Source organism: Typopeltis vanoorti, chromosome 5, assembly GCF_054136105.1.
Source record: "Typopeltis vanoorti isolate ZY-2024b chromosome 5, IOZ_Tvanoo_1.0, whole genome shotgun sequence".
Taxonomy (NCBI): Eukaryota; Metazoa; Arthropoda; class Arachnida; order Uropygi; family Thelyphonidae; genus Typopeltis; species Typopeltis vanoorti.
Genome location: NC_143553.1, coordinates 28,484,002 through 28,500,853, shown reverse-complemented (window position 1 = coordinate 28,500,853; position 16,852 = coordinate 28,484,002). Strand labels below are relative to the sequence as shown.

The 16,852-nt window shown below is 36.9% G+C and overlaps 1 protein-coding gene across 2 annotated transcripts in view; it reads right to left on the bottom strand.

Moving 5' to 3' along the window:
• Positions 1-16,852, bottom strand: part of Rrp5 (Ribosomal RNA Processing 5) — a 681,802-nt gene that overhangs the window by 66,558 nt on the left and 598,392 nt on the right. For both annotated transcript variants that reach the window (XM_090392300.1, XM_090392301.1), the window contains one exon: positions 4,015-4,183. In XM_090392300.1, coding sequence (XP_090248426.1) covers positions 4,015-4,183 — 169 coding nt within the window. The remainder of the gene's footprint in view (positions 1-4,014; positions 4,184-16,852) is intronic.

Sequence of the window (16,852 nt, the reverse complement as noted above, 5' to 3'; positions counted from 1 at the left end):
TGAAAGAGTTTGAGAACAGGAACCACTTTAGAGATTCAGTGGCAATCCTTGAAGAAAACCTTGATTGATTCAGCCACAGAGGCATGTGGTGAGGTTGTCTGCAAGGATAGAAAAATCAGAACTTCATGGTGGACACAGGATGTTAAAGAGGCAGTGAAGGAAAAGAAGAAAGCATATCAAAAGTTCCTGGCAAATAAGTCAGCTTGTGCTCTTAGAGAATATAGAGACAAATGCAAGAATGCTAAACACTGTGTAAAACTAGCTAAACAAAAGTAATGGGAGGACTTTGGAAAGAATATAGAAAATAAATATCAAGAAGGCGGCAAAATATTCTGGAGGTTGTCAAAGAAGCTTAGAAATGGAGGAAAGAGTGCTGTAAAAGGAGTTAGAGATGATAAAGGTGACATGAAAACGGGAGAAAAAGATATCCTTGAAGTATGGAGTAATTACTTCGAAAAATTACTGAATGAAACAAGCAGTGATAGCAAAGTGGTAAAAAACACTCAACAGGCATACAGCCAGGAATATATGTCCATACTTGAAGTAGAAAAAGCCATCAAAGGTTTGAAATGTGGAAATGCAGCAGGAATAGATGATATTCAACCAGAAATGCTGAAGTATGGTGGTATAAGTCTTGCAGCGGCTGCACTGCATAGTTCTGAAGGTCTGGGCAGAGGGATGAATTCCCGATGATTGGAGTAGAGCTCTCATAGTAGCCATATATAAAAAGGAAAATAAAACTGAATGTGAGAATTACAGAGGTATTTCCCTACTGAGTGTTCCTGGCAAGATATATGCAAGTATACTTGAGAAACGGTTGAGAAGAATTGTGGAAGAAAAGCTTGGTGAAGAACAAGCTGGATTCAGGCCAAATAGAGGTTGTCAGGATCAGATCTTCACTTTATGACAAATAGTTGAAAAATCATGGGAATATAACAAAGATCTCTATTTAAGTTTTGTCGATCTGGAAAAGGCATGTGACAAGGTGCCAAGAGAGAAGCTATTCAATACACAACAGTTATATGGTGTCAATGGGGCATTATATCAAGCAATACTTAGTCTTTATTTGAGTTTTAAGTCAGCAGTTAGAATTGAAGGAAGTACAGGAAGATAGTTTAATGTTAAATCTGGTGTGAGACAAGGATGTACATTATCCCCTCTGTTATTCATTATCTATATGGATCACATTATGAAGGAAAGTGGTATTAAACATGATATCAAAATTGGAGATGTTAATGTCAGCTCTTTGCTTTATGCGGACGATGTTATACTTATCAATAAATCTGCTACAAGTCTGCAAGATTCCCTGACTAAATTGAATAACTGTTGTAATAGATATGGTATGAAGGTCAGCAATAAAAAGACAAAGACAATGAAAACATGGTTTTTAGTGAAGATGGTAAATTATAGCTGTTGTAATAGATATGGTATGAAGGTCAGCAATAAAAAGACAAAACTTGCGCTCTTCTTTCTCCTTCATTCCTATATGAATATGGAGTTTGACTGTGAAGGGATGTTAGGTAGTAAATGCACATGTTTCAATGGATTTGATAGAGAGAGAGGGGGGGGGGAATTATTGAGTATAGTTCTGATGAACATTTACCATGGAAATATATATAGAAGATGCATGCAGTAGATACTAGATGACTATGTGAGAGTTGTTGGAGTAAGTTGGTAAGAGATGAGTCATTAATTAGTCTGAATGCTCTCTTCTATATTACATCGGCTATTTTTAGAGAGCTCTTAGTGGAACTTCCCCAGATGTGCGAGCAATACTAAACGAATGGATGGATGGATTTCGATTTGTACAGGGTTAACAGCTGTTCAAGAGTAAAGTGAGTAAAGTAATGCCTTGAATGAAAGAGAGATCCTAATTTTTTGGATGCTGAGGAGGTACGGCAGTAACATGTTTATGCCAAGAGAGTCTTGATATCAAGGTAATCCCAAAGAGAGAGAGAGAGAGAGATCTCATCTTGCCTAGAGATTTGGGTGTTGTTGTCAAAGGTAAAGCTAGGATAACATGTTTCTTTTTTGTGGGAAATAAGGCAGAATTTTGTTTTGCAGGAATTGAAATCGACAAGGTTATCACACCGAAGAATGGTTTCGAGATCCGAATTTAGATATGCAGAGCTTGTTGCTCTGCGAGTTGTGGTGGTTTGTTTAGTGCAAGGTTTGTGAAGCGAGAAGAAGAAATGTAGTGTACTGTGATCAGCAAAACAGTGTATTGGATTGGTGGTCAACTGGAACAGGTCATTGATGTATAGAAGAAACAGGGTAGGTTAGAGGACCGAATCTTGTGGGACCACAGCATTAGTTGCATAATTAGAAGATAGGAAACCATCAACCATCACATCCAACGTGTGTACAGTGAGAAAACTGGTAACCCAGTTGCATAAGTTATGGTACAGACCGAATGATGGAAGTTTACTTAATAGGCCCTTTTGCCAGACCCAATCAAAAATCTTGGAGATATCTAGTGCAACCATTTGGGATTCGCCAAAAAACTTTTCCATGGTGCTTATCCAGAGGTGTGCGACATAGGTGAGCAGTCCCCTGTTGAATGGTATTGGGAGAATCCACACTGGCGGTCATCTATTAGTTGAGTACTTTCAAAATAGCACAGAAGTCATATGCCCAAATTATGCACTAAAAGACTCCTGGTCCTGGTTTCACTCCTTTAATTTTTTGCCACTTTGTTTGCCGAGTGGTTAGCACATCCACTCTCCAGCCAAGAGGTTCCAGATTCGAATCCGGCAAAGGGCATATCCTACTAACTGTCAACCATATGTACTGCTATAAACCTGTGTCCTAAAGCTGTGGTACTTTTGATGTCTTTGTGCCATAAAAATCAAATCAACTCCTAACTCAACTCCTCCAATTTTTCTAAAGGTGTGTGTACCGAAACTGACTTCTGTCATATGCCACCTGTTTATGCTCTCTTACTCTACTGGCATCCACCCTAAAGCCTGGCAACTTGCCTATGTTCAATCCATTCCCAACTGGGAAGGATGACAAATCACCACCATAAAACTGTTTCCAATTACCTAACTCCTATGCTACCCTGAAAGCACCCAACTATTAAATGTCTGCCAGTATGGATTCTGCAGCTGCTGATAAACAAGAGATTAATTTTTATGTCACACGTCTTTGAACGAATACCATCTGGCATAAAGACCTACTAATTTGGTCTGTTCCCCAACTTCTGAAACTGAGTTTCTAGCTTTCTGACAGGACACACACACACTACACGTGAGTCCCTGATAGCATGCTCTCCAAGTTCAGACCGATCATGGTATTTAATATAAGTCCTTTCTTTTAGTGTTGCTCGGTGATCAGTATCCATTTTAGAAATTATGGACTTTATAACAAGGTTGTAAAGTCCATAATTTCTAAAATGTATTTAATATAAGATTTGTGTTCTTCTAGATGAATAAAAGCAAATACAGTCTGGATATGTGGAGCATGCTATTAACACTACACATAGAGTTAATTGGAACAAGACAAGAGTCCTTTATAAAAGTAGCTTCTTCACAGAATGTCTTTATAAAGAAACGTGAAACGTTACTTCACTGTTCTAACTTAATGGTCTATGTTATCCCCTTTGTGAGAGATAGGAAAGATTAGATTTAAAAATGTACTACCTTTATTTGTATATGTGTATGTATGTATATACACTTTTTTAATAACTTAGCTTTAGAAAATTATTGACCTTATGTGGTTATCTTACATTGGCTACTCAGGTGGCACTTTTTAGAATCATCTGTTATTTTTATTGTTTAATTGCCATTCTGTGATCCTGTACTTATGATACTTAGGTTAAAATTCTACCGTTTTTATACTTTATATATAAAATATATACTTTATATATCATCCGTTTTTATACTTTTGATGCAGGCTGATATTTCATCTAATCCAATATCATATATACCATACGTACATAAAAATGAACCAAATCAACAATATGTAACATTAAAAAATATTTTTTGTTTAAAGATATTAACATCACAAACATACCTTTGTTTTATCTGATTTGATGTAAAGATTTGCTAAATGGTTATATACTTTTAATGAATCATTTTCAATGACTGCTTTGTTAAATACATCTGTTAATGATTTCTCTGTCCCATATGCATTTTCCAAATTCATCAATGCCTTCCAAATGTTTAATTTTTCTTGCTGTTCCCTAAATTGGAAATTTATCATTATTACAAACATAATAATTTAGAAATTATATTATCAAATGCAAATAGTAACTAGCCAACCATACACCAATTGTGAACTAGATTAGAAAACATACAAGTTATCCAAAAAGGTTACAAGGTCCCTGTTAAAATAACATAAATAGAAAGGACTAATGATACTTAAAAAAAAGTTTAATACATGTAAGGGAAATTAAAATTTATTAGCAACTCCTATATATTTTGCTCACTGTAGCATGACCATCATTCAGGGAGGGGGGGGGGCAAGAAATGGTTAAAACATCAGCACAAGAATGAGTCAAACAGCATGAGTCATACTTCTATGTGTCTCAGTCGCAGTTAAGATCAGAATCGAAGAGCATCAAGATTACATATGATTCTAGAATTAGAGTGCTCATGCCATCACTAATGCAATAATGCTCTCAGGACAGAGAAAATACCTCCGAAGTGGAAAGAAAGTATAATTATACCGATACAAAAAAAAAAAAAAAAAAAAAAAGCATGAATGTGGGAATAGGAAAACTACTGTGGAATTACTCTATTACCTGTAGCTCTGAAATTTTACAATAAAATGATTCTTAATCATACTGAACCTTATATGGTGGAGAAACATAGAATACTTCCACCCAAAAAATGACAAAAACCATTAGCAGCTTCAATACAACCTGCTTAAGACTGTTACTTGGTTACTCCTGGAATGATCATATTCGTAATTCCACTATTTTAGAAGAAGCAAACCAAAAATCCTTGATTGAAACCCAAATGGAGACGTCGACTTGATTGGCTTGGACATCAACTGAGATATCCTCCTTTTCCATACTTAGACATTTAGTTTTATACGGCCCCTCAAATAGACAAAGACGGAGAGGAAGAGCAACTAAACAATTCTGGTAGTCTATTAACCACCTTATCAGCACAGACACTCTTTTTCCAAGAGAAATAACTCAAAACAGAGAAGCTCGGAAAGCAACACATAATAATTAACTTTTTCTTATTCATATTTATTTAGTTTGTTTCCCTAGAAGATCTGTTTTGGGAAGCAGATATGTGGCATACAGATGACAAGATCAATCTAGCAAATTTAGTGGCAGACAATCATTGCCTCAATGTCTATGTAGTTAGCTTTAAGTCAAAATATTGATATTACTGTATACCAGTCTTTTTTTTTGTATGTGTGTACGTATATCAGCCCCACACACAAGAGGTCCCAAGATCTATGACATGACAGTATCATGTGTAGGTAAGTGAGAGATGGAAGAGAGGAATGTGTTGGTGTGGTTTCTGAAAACCTGAAGGTTGTTGTTATTGGGAAAGACTACTCCAAAGAGCACAAGTGTAGGAAATGGAAAATGAAGGCAGAAGATAAGAAGTTGGCTTGATGAGTTTGGAGTTGAACCATAAATGTGTGTTGACTGGCAGCTGCTCATATTCATATATGAGTATAGGAAAGTGGAGGGACTATAGTGGCGAGTTCAGAAGATCAGTGCCCATGAAAATATCTATAGAAGAGACACAATGTAGCAACAGAACATCATTGGAAAATGATTTGAGAAAGAGGCAATGAGGGAGGAGTCATCAATTAAGTGAACTGCTCACTCCTATATACAATCACGCATTCTGAGTAAAGTCTTAGGTGCATCACCTCAAATGTGGGAATAGGATTCTAAGATTGGGTGAATTTGAGTTTTATAAAGTGTCCGAAGTTGAGCAAGAGAGAAGTACTGCTTGGAAACGAAAAAAGTTTTTTGGAGGCTGAAGAAGCTATGGACTTGACATGTTCATGCCGGAATAGACTGAATGTAAGAGTTAACCAAAGGAGAGGAAATTGGTCCTGGCTGACATGAGGATTATTGTAAAATGTGACAGAGAGAGAGCAGAATGGGCTTTCTTTCTAGAAATAAGACATGACTAAATTTTGGGACTTAGAAATAAGTCAGGACTGAATTAGTGGCATTAAAATTCACCAGGTTATCCCCTTTCCATCTGATAATGGAAAGGAGATAGTGTTTAGGAGACTGATTAAAGAAAATCACAAAGCAAAAGTTACCTGAGCACTACAAGGCTTTGAAAATGAAAAAGAGGAATGGAGAGTATTGTCGTCAGCAAAACTATGAATAGGACTGGATGTCAGGGAGAGAAGATCATTAACATATAAGAGGAAGGGCATAGGTGACAGTGCTAAGCCCTGGGATACACCAGCATTAACTGAGAAATTTGATGAAAGGAAATTATCTACCATGATCAGCAGTGAATGACCAGTGGAAGCTGGCAATACATTCACAAAGGGAGGGAGGAATGCCATAGGATAGTAGCTAGGTAAAGAAGCCACAATGCTAGACTCAATCAAACATCTTGGAAATATCAAGAGTGACCACTTCGGTTTCTCTGAACTTTTCACGGCTTGTGTCTAAAGGCGGGTGAGATCAGCAAGGAGATCTGCTGTGGAACAAGAATCACGGAATCCATAGTGATGATCATTAAGTAAGCGATGGGTCTCCAAGCAGTGAAGTGGTTGACTACTGATGACCTTTTCCATTACTGTTGAGAGTATCGAGGTCAGAGCAGTGGAGCGATGGTTTGATGGCTAACTTTTATTTTCCCTTTTGGGAATAGGATGGACAAAAGTTTATTTCCAGGCTGTGGGCTAGATGACAGATGAGTATGACAGCTTGAAGAGATGATGCAGGACAGGTACAAGTTCTGGAGCACAAGCTTTTAGTACAACTGGAGGAATACTATCAGGGCCAGGAGACTAACTAGCATCAAAGGCTCCTGAGGATTTTTCTGACGTCCTTCGGGTGAAATTTCAGAGGTGGCATACTGGATAGTTTATGGAGAAGGAGGAGTTCTGCCTTAATATTTTTTTTATTCACAATATAATGATTTGTCCTTATATGTCATAAGCACATATATGTTACAAGAAGAGTTATGTATATAATTACCATAAACAATATTTGATTTATTAAATTATCTATGGATATACTCAGAATAATATACTCCAGTGCACCTGTAACTTACCTCATACTGGCAAAACCAAATGCATGATTCCAATTCATAAAAAAAATAACACATCTAATTTAACAATTTTAATAAATCGGGCCTCTCTGATTACACTCTTAACAATCTATATCAAATTGATTGGAAAGGAACTTGTTCCTTACATTATACAAAAATGTGGGAGGAATATGCAAATTTAAAGAAGCTTGTGAAATTCTGATCAACTGTCCTACTCTAAACAATAATGGGGGCCTAAAAATCCCTAGAATATGGATGGCACACATTCAGCCAAAGTAACTTCTGTTTCAAGTTCTCCAGTAAACTCTCACTTCATGACTCAAAGCAATAATTTCAGCTCTTATTTCATATATTGGCCACCATCAATGCTGTTTTTGTCTTAATTTATCTGTTAGTAATCTTTATCCAAACAGATAACAGGACTCTAGCTTTGATGTAGTAGGTTATTATTATTATTATTTTTTCATTAGTGGTCAGGCTATGCTAATGGTTGCCAAAATTAGTGTTACTTTAGCATACCAATGTAGCTCATCTCTTTCTTCTTTGGTTCCTTACCTGCTGTGCATTCAACATTTCACCATGGTTCAGGGAAAAGTGGAAACAGACTAGATGTTTAAGATACTTTAATTGTGACAGCCTATAAAATACATTTTGTCACAATTCACTGTACTACTGATAGAAGATCAACTTAATGTTGCAGAATCAAATTCAGCTAAGGAATTTGAAGAGAAGGTAAACTAGTAAGCTTGTGCCATTTTCCATTGTATATCTGTGATATATTATTACATGGTTGACTATGCAGAAAAGTGGATATCAGGGGAAATGGTTACACTCTATAAGTTGGCATCAATTTTCCACTCAAATAGGGGAAAGGGGAAGGGATGAGCAGACTATTAAGTCAGTGGGAGCAAATGTGTTTGGTTAGGCATATGCAAGAAGGTGCTCCTTTCTGTGTTTAAGAGGCAGAGTTTGTTGTTGTCAAGCATATCCTGTACAAACCTTCTTCTGATGTTATTAAGGATATTATCTCACAGTGTTGTGCCTGTTTAAATCATCCATTCAAAGTACACTGGTGGAAGGGAGGTAAACTGATGCATCATATTGTGATAACACATCTGACTGAGAGGCAGATGGCAATTGTGTTGTGTGGGATTTGCTGAAAGGGAATGTGGTTTTCCAAAAGAATGGTGACACTTCCAAAGACAAGTCCATTCCTCCTATCCTGTCCTTATGGATATTAGTAAGGACTGAGAATAAGATAGAAGAAGGCATTACTGAAGATAGCAAAAGAAATGTAACTAACAAGGAGCAGAAGTTTAGGAGTAAGGCAGGACCAGGGTTGTGTGGGTAGTACACCCCTGAGAATATCTGGTTAAGCAAAATTATGGAAAATAACTTTAATGAATGTAGATGGTAGGTGACAGAAGCAGAAGAAATAACAGTAATAAGTACTGAGCAGTCACTTTGTGTGTTTTCCAGGTGAGGATAATGTGTTGTGGCAGAGAGATCAATGACAGAAAATAAGTGGATGAACTGGAGGTACTCAGGATTTTATGTAATCTCAACATGAAATATAGCCATGGAATTAGATGGGAGGTATTATGAACATGTGTAAGAGAAATGACAGTGCCTCATACCAGGTTGTCTAATTTCGTCTTAGTTCTGAGGAGAGGAAAGAGGGCAAAAGAATTCCATTACATAAACAAATAATGTGGAAAGGCAGCTGGAGTAGATGGTATTTAAACAAAAACTCTCAAATATGGTAGTATAATAGCTTTACAGGTGGCTATACATTGCATGATTCTGAAGGCTTAATCAGAAGTTCAAATTTCAGTTGATTGGAGTGATGCTCTTATAGCACCTATCAACAACAACAACAACAAAAAAAGAACTGAATGTGAGAATTACAGAGGAATTTCCCTGATGAGTAAGTATTTCAGGCAAGATTAATATAAGCATATCTGAGAACGGGGCTAAGAAACATTATGAAAGAGAATCTCAATGAAGAACAAGTGATTCAGGCCAAATAAGGATTAGATTTTCACATTAATACTTGAGAAATCATGAGAAAAAAAACTAACAAAAATGTGTATTTAAGATTTGTAGATCTGAAGAAGACATATGATACTACCAAAATAAAAGTCCTTCAAAACAAAGTTATATGAGGAAAATGGGACATGATGCAGATCAACACATGGTCTACAGCTAAGCCAGCAGTTTAGAATTGAAGGAGGTACTAGAAAATGGTTTGATGTTAAATCAGGTTTAGGAAGAGAGCACATATTATCTTTACCATTATTTATCATCTATATGGATCACATTATCAAAAGTCAATAAAGCTGGTATCAGTATTGGAGATATTTGGCTCTGTAATTTAAGCAAATGATATTACATAGTGGATAAGAACTATAGTGAAAACCCCTATATCATCATCACCACCACCACATTACTGATATGTATCCTCAAGAGTTGTAAAGGACATTATGATGATACTACATGAAAAGTTCACATTATTACTAATTTCCTACCAACAATTTTCTCCAAATTAGTCTGTCATCTGCACTTATATCTTAGTCTAAGGCACTTCTAGGTCATTCCCAGCCATTGGGACAGTGAACACTTGCTTTGTTAATCTTCATTCTCCAATTCTGTTTAAGTGACCATATCACCTTAAATTATCTCTGCTCACACGTTCCTGAATGCTAACAACACCAAGTTCTTTCTTACTGTCTTGATTTTTAACGTGATTCCTGCCATTAATTCTGTTCACTCTACAATTTTAATCAGAACTCTCATTGCTTCTAACCCTGCTCTGAGATCTGTAAATTAAAACTGGCTCGAATACAGTCTTGTATACTAAGTCTGCTAGATCAGTGTTTTGACTATTTCTTTCTTATTCCATATAAATTTATTGACTCCCATCAGACCATGTGGGAGGCACTGTCAAGAAAACTGGTTCTCTCTGTATGGGTGATATGTTCACGGGTCTATCTTCGTCCACTGCATGTCTCCACTCTTTCCTTTCATCTAATAACAAACCAAAAATGAAAAATGAAACAATGATGGCAACACTGCAAACAAAATAAATCTCCCTCAACAACCATTTCATCCAAACAAATCAAAAACACAATATTCCTAACTTACCAGGATCCCCCCCACCCCACAAAAAAAACACTTCCACATCAACTTTACAGACATCTGTGGCATAAATTCCGACATAAACAACATCCAAACCAGACCTCCTTCTCTTAACTGTTAAGAGAAATTAAGACACTCAAATTGCAGTTATATCAACTACAGTTCACTTTCAAATTATATTCTTCATTAATTCTTTCACCACAAAGGTGGTATAACCTATGCCTCTGTAAGTTCTGATATTGCCTGCAAGAAAATGCCAAATTTAGAATCTCCTTCTTTTGACTTTTTCTAGCTGAAGGTTTCCTTGCCACCACTTAGTAAGATTCGTCTGCTATTTACCAGTCTACAAACTCTTAAAACCACAAAGACCTCCTCACCTTCCTCTCCATGAAGTTGACCATCTACAATCCAGCTATCCAAACAGCAAATTACACAATAACCACAGTAATTAACTTTAATGAAAGTACAGATATTTTGTACTGAAAATAACAGTACATCATCAGTGTGTAGAAACAAGCGAATCAAAGAACAGGAATACAAGCAGGGGCAGCTCATCTATAGGGGCCAGGCCCCACCTATATTTGTATAACTAGCCCAATAATTGTACTTTTAAAAAATATGTTTCTTGTAATTATTATTTTTTGATCTATTTCCAACATGTTTACTGTAGTGTTTTGTGGCAATATTGTATAATGCGACTTAGTACGGTCTCTGGGGCCAGCCACAGCTGGCTCTATTTTATACGTGTAGAAAACAGGGCATGTATGAGGCACGTGCACTAGCGATCGTGTTTGTTTACCGGGCGCAACGCTTACTTAGGGCCAGTTTAGTCTGGCCCAGTCACTATGTTGGCATGTGCATACATAGCGCACGATTCTTTGATTGTTAAGTGCATGCACTAGCAATCGTGTTTGCTACCGGGCGCAACACTTATCTTGGAGCCAGTTTAGTCTGGCCCAGTCACTGTGTGTTGGCATGTACATACATAGCGCATGATTTTTTGATTGTGAAGCACGTGCACTAGCAAGCGTGTTTGTTTACCGGGCACAACGCTTATTTTGGGACCCGTTTAGTCTGGCCCAATCACTGTGTTTGTACGTAAATAGCACATGATTCTTTTATTGTCTTATTATTTATTCTCATTGTTGATCTGTTTTATTGTTTTTAGTGTGTTTAATTATTGTTGTCGTTTTTGTTATAATTTATTTTAAAGTCTAAATTTTTATTATGTCCATAAACAATACATTTTAACTATGAACAAAATCGATAGTTTATTGGAAAAACATTTCTCGTTATTAAGTCTAGAAGAAAAATTGGAAATCAAAAGACTTGGTGCATACCAACCCAGAGATGTGCGTATTACTCAACAGGATGGTAAAAAAACAAGAACATTTTATGTAATCTGGTTTGACAAGAAATCATGGCTTAGTGTGAGAGATGAAAAAAATCTTTGTTTTCTGTTTTTATTGTGTTTTGTTTGGAGGCGAGAGCTTGTGGATACTCAGTGGCTGTAAAGACCTAAAACATCTTTCTGAGTTAATACAAAAACACGAATCCAGTAAAATTCATATAAACAATGCGGTACAATTTCAAATGTTCAGTAAAATGAACATCTTATCTTCCATTGTTCTAACAATTTTAAAAAATTAATAGCTCAATGCATCAGTGGAATCTGACTAAACATTATTGTAATAGAAATAATAACTATAAATCAATAATAGAACCTACTATATAAATATAAAAAAATTAAGTTGTTTTTGGCCCCGCCTGTTTCTATTGTCACCAGCCGCCACTGAATATTACATACAACAATAGATTTACCAATTAAAAACGGTTGCCACGAGCTAGAAATTAATACATTAATAAATAATATTAAAAGTATTTTTGTTGTTTACATAGAATGAGAATCTCCCAAACTTTTGGGAGAGAGAGACAATCATTATAATTCAGGTTTGGCCGATGTAAAAGGGCTTCACAACTTTCTTTGAAAAGGCATTCATATTTAAAACTGCTTCTATGGAGAAGACAAGCTTCATCCCAGCAGACACTGTTTAGTCTCAATACTATGCTGTGCCATACCTTTTGAGGTCTCACGTATTCAATATAATACGTTCAATTAATTCTTTTATCCACAGAACAGCCTGTCTGTCCAATGTATTTCAAATTACATTCCCAAGGTATCTAGTAAACACCAGCTAATGATAGAGATGACAGTTTGTCTTTTGTATAGTAACAGATGAGAAATTTTGTTGATAGGAAAATATGTGGGAATAAGGTAAAACTTCAAAATCCTACTAATAAGTTTAGAGATACCAGAAATATAAGGGATTGGAACAATGCGGTCTGTTGAAGAATCCTTAGTTGTTGGAACACGAGTCAATTATCTGCTGAATTTGATGAGGGTTGTAACCATTTAATTCCATTAAAGTTTTGATAGTGAGAAATTCTTCTTGTAAGCTTGAGGGAGAGAAGCATACATTATGCGTTCTATTAATTAAAGACTTGATAACACAAATTTTTTGTGATGAGGGTTATTTATAACTAATTTCTTGATAGGTGGAAGTATTCTGTAAAAGGCAGTCTATCTTCCTCTCATAGTTGATCTTATCTATTACCACTACAGCTATTTCTTTATCTGCTTTTGAAATATATTATGGTTAATTATTGTGGTTCATCATCATCATCAAATTCCTGCCATATACCCTCAAGGGATGTAAAGGAAATGATAGTATTACATGAAAAATTTACATTCTTACTAACTTCCGATCTATAATTTTCCTCCAAATCCATGTGTTACTTGTCAAGACCCCAACATTATCAGATCTTATATTTCTATCATCTAAGGCACTTTGTACCATATCAATCCACCTATATCTTGGTCTTCCTCTGGGTCATTTTCCTGCCAACCCAGCAGAGAACACTTGTTTTGCCCTCAAGGGATGTAAAGGAAATGATAGTATTAGATGAAAAATTTACACTCTTACTAACTTCCTATCTACAATTTTCCTCCAAATCAGTCTGTTACTTGTCAAGACTCCAACATTATCAGATCTTATATTTCTATCATCTAAGGCACTTTGTACCGTATCAATCCACCTATATCTTGGTCTTCCTCTGGGTCGTTTTCCTGCCAACCCGGCAAAGAATAATGCTAATCTCAGGTGGTATGGTCACTTTGCCAACCCGGCAAAGTGACCATACCACCTGAGATTAGCTCTGCTAACCCATTCCTGGATGCTGACAAGGTCAAGTTCTTTCCTAATATCCTCGTTTTTTTAATATGATATTGCCATTGATGCCATCTGTTCAAGCCTCTAATCTTTCTCAGGACTCTTATCTCTGTGGTCTCTAGTCTTTGGTCAAGTGTTTTACTTCTGACCCAGCTCTCAGATCCATAAGTTAAAACTGGTTTGAACACTGTCTTGTATACAGCTAATTTCTCTCTTATTCCATATGAAGTTATTCAATTGACTTCCTACTATACCAGCTTTGTTGATTCTGTTGTCTATTTCTATATTTAATTTACCATCTTCACAAAAAATTGTGCCTAAGTAGCTGAAATGTTTTACTTGTTCCACAGGTTCTCCATTCACAGCACAGTTGACATTTTCAATGATTCTGCCTATTTTCATTGTCTTTGTCTTTTTATTGCTGACCTTCATACCATATCTATTACAACAGCTATTCAATTTAGTCAGAGAATCTTGCAAACTTGTAGCGGATTTATTTAGAAGTATAATATCATCCGCATAAAGCAAAGAGCTGACATTAACATCTCCAATTTTGATATCAGGTTTAATACCACATTCCTTCATAATGTGATCCATATAGATAATGAATAACAGAGGGGATAATGTACATCCTTGTCTCACACCAGATTTAACATTAAACCATCTTCCTGTACCTCCTTCAATTCTAACTGCTGACTCACAACTCAAATAAAGACTAAGTATTGCTTGATATAATGCCCCATTGACACCATATAACTGCAGCGTATTGAATAGCTTCTCTCTTGGCACCTTGTCATATGCCTTTTCCAAATCGACAAAACTTAAATACAGATCTGATCCTGACAGCCTCTATTTGGCCTGAATCCAGCTTGTTCTTCACCAACTTTTCTTCCACAATTCTTCTCAACCGTCAAGTATATTTGCATAGATCTTACCAGGAATACTCAGTAGGGAAATACGTCTGTAATTCTCACATTCAGTTTTATTTCCCTTTTTATATATGGGTACTATGAGAGCTCTACTCCAATCATCGGGAATTCGTCCCTCTGTCCAGGCATTCTGAACTATGCAGTGCAGGTACTGTGAGACTTTTATACCACCATACTTCAACATTTCTGGTCGAATATCATCTACTCCTGCTACCTTTCGACATTTCAAACCTTTGATGGCTTTTTCTACTTCAAGTATGGATATGTGTTCCTGACTGCATGCCTGGTCAGTGTTTTTTTACCACTGTGCTGTCATCGCTGCTTGTTTCATTTAGTAGTTTTTCAAATTACTGTGGTTAACATGTAATTTGTTGTTTATAGTTATGTCACAGGTAAAGATTAAACAGTACAGTTTTCATACCTAGGTGACCTGAATGTCCACAACTTCAACTGACTCCCCTTCTCCAACACTATTGAACCTTTTTTTTTTTTTTTTTAAACTAGTTCTCCTTCCAGACACACTGTAGAGGTTACCTCTCTTCTCAGAAACTCAGACAATTATCTTGTAAATTTCCAGTCTCACAGAATGTTCCCTCATGTGATCACACCCATCCTTGTGTCTTCTAGCACTAAAAAGTGGGATGATCTCTAGAACTACTCTTCTTTCCCATGGCATGGCTATTGCTTGTGTTCTTCTGACTGACACCTGCACTGAGTCACAGAAATTATCCACAATGGTATGAAAGCATTCATCTCTTAATCAATCCAAAATTTCTGCCCACTTTCCAAGTCCTGGTTCAAAAGAAGATGTATGAAAGAAAAACTGCAGGTGGAAGCAAGTAATAAATTTAAATCAACTATCAGCAAATCAAAATCCAACTTCATGAAGGCCTATAGCAGAAACTTGTCTCTTTCCTAAATGGTAGCGATGCCTTCTGGTCTCTTGCAAAAGCCACTGGATAAAACTTATGCTCACCTGCACTCCCACCTCTTTCCCACACCAGATGACACCACTGTTACAGTAACCAAAGATAAAGCCAACCTCCTGCTATTACTCTTTTTCTCTATCTCCTGTATAGATGCTGGTATTGAAGGAGACAAACCACCTCCTTCCATACAAGCAATTGAGTACCATATGCTTCTTGTGGCCTTTCAGCAGAAAGACATAAGAAGAATATTCAACAACCTGAACACTACAAAGTCGCCTGGTCCCAATGGCATCTCTCCTATTGTACTCAACCACTGTGCTTGGGAGCTAATGCCTGTCATCTCTTCAATCTTCTATACTCAGCTGGTACTTATCCCACCTCATGGAAACTAACATATATGCAACGCATTCCAAAAAAAGCTTACCGATTGACTATCATCAACCTCAATCTTCTCCAAATAATGGAGAAGTTATCAATGGTCAACTTCTTCACTACCTAGAAGCTCATCAGTTAATCAGTGACCACCTGTATGGATTTGCCAATCCTGATCCACAGCTGATATCTTAGCCTACATCACTCACCAGCGGACATGTGCCATGGAAAGGTTTGGAGAAATGTGTGCTGTCGCCCTTGACACTTCAAAGGCTTTAAAAGTCCTGTTTAGCATTAAGGCCAGCTTTGAAATTTGCCTTCTTTCAGTCAACCCACACTGTAACTGGATAGCCAACTTTCTCTCTGGTGCCACGGTGGATGGAACTCTCTCTTCAAGCTTTGCCACAAAGCTCTGTTCTCTCACCTGCCCTCTTTCTCATATTTCTAGTTTCACAGAATGTTCCCTCATGAGACCACACCCAACCTCGTGTCTTCTGGCACTGAAAAGTGGGATGATCTCTAGAGCTACTATTCTTTCCCATGGCATGGCTATTGCTTCTGCTCTTCTGATTGACACCTGAACTGAGTGAATCACAAAAATTATCCACAATGGTATGAAGGCATTTATCTCTTATTCCATCCACACTTCAAGTCCTGGTTCAAGAGAGGATGTATGAAAGCACTCAAAGTTTTGTCAGCGCTGTCAGCTTTGCTGACAACAGCACTCTCCTTTCAACCCACTCCTTTGACAAACCATGTAGTTCCCAGACATCCCTTACATCAAGATTGTTTGCAATCAGTGCTTTAAACACTGATCTCTATACCATCCTTCAGTGTGGGTAAGAATAACCTAGTCACCTTCAATTCCACCAAAACACAGTCCTGCCTTTTCTCTTGCAAAAGAGATCCCAAGCTCACCATCCCCTCATCCTCAGTAATACACACATCACACAAATCTCTCCATGGAAAGATGTGTATGTCTCTTGTAGCAAACACATCACATCAATAGCTTCCTTAGTTCCTTCGCTTAGGAGAGCAAT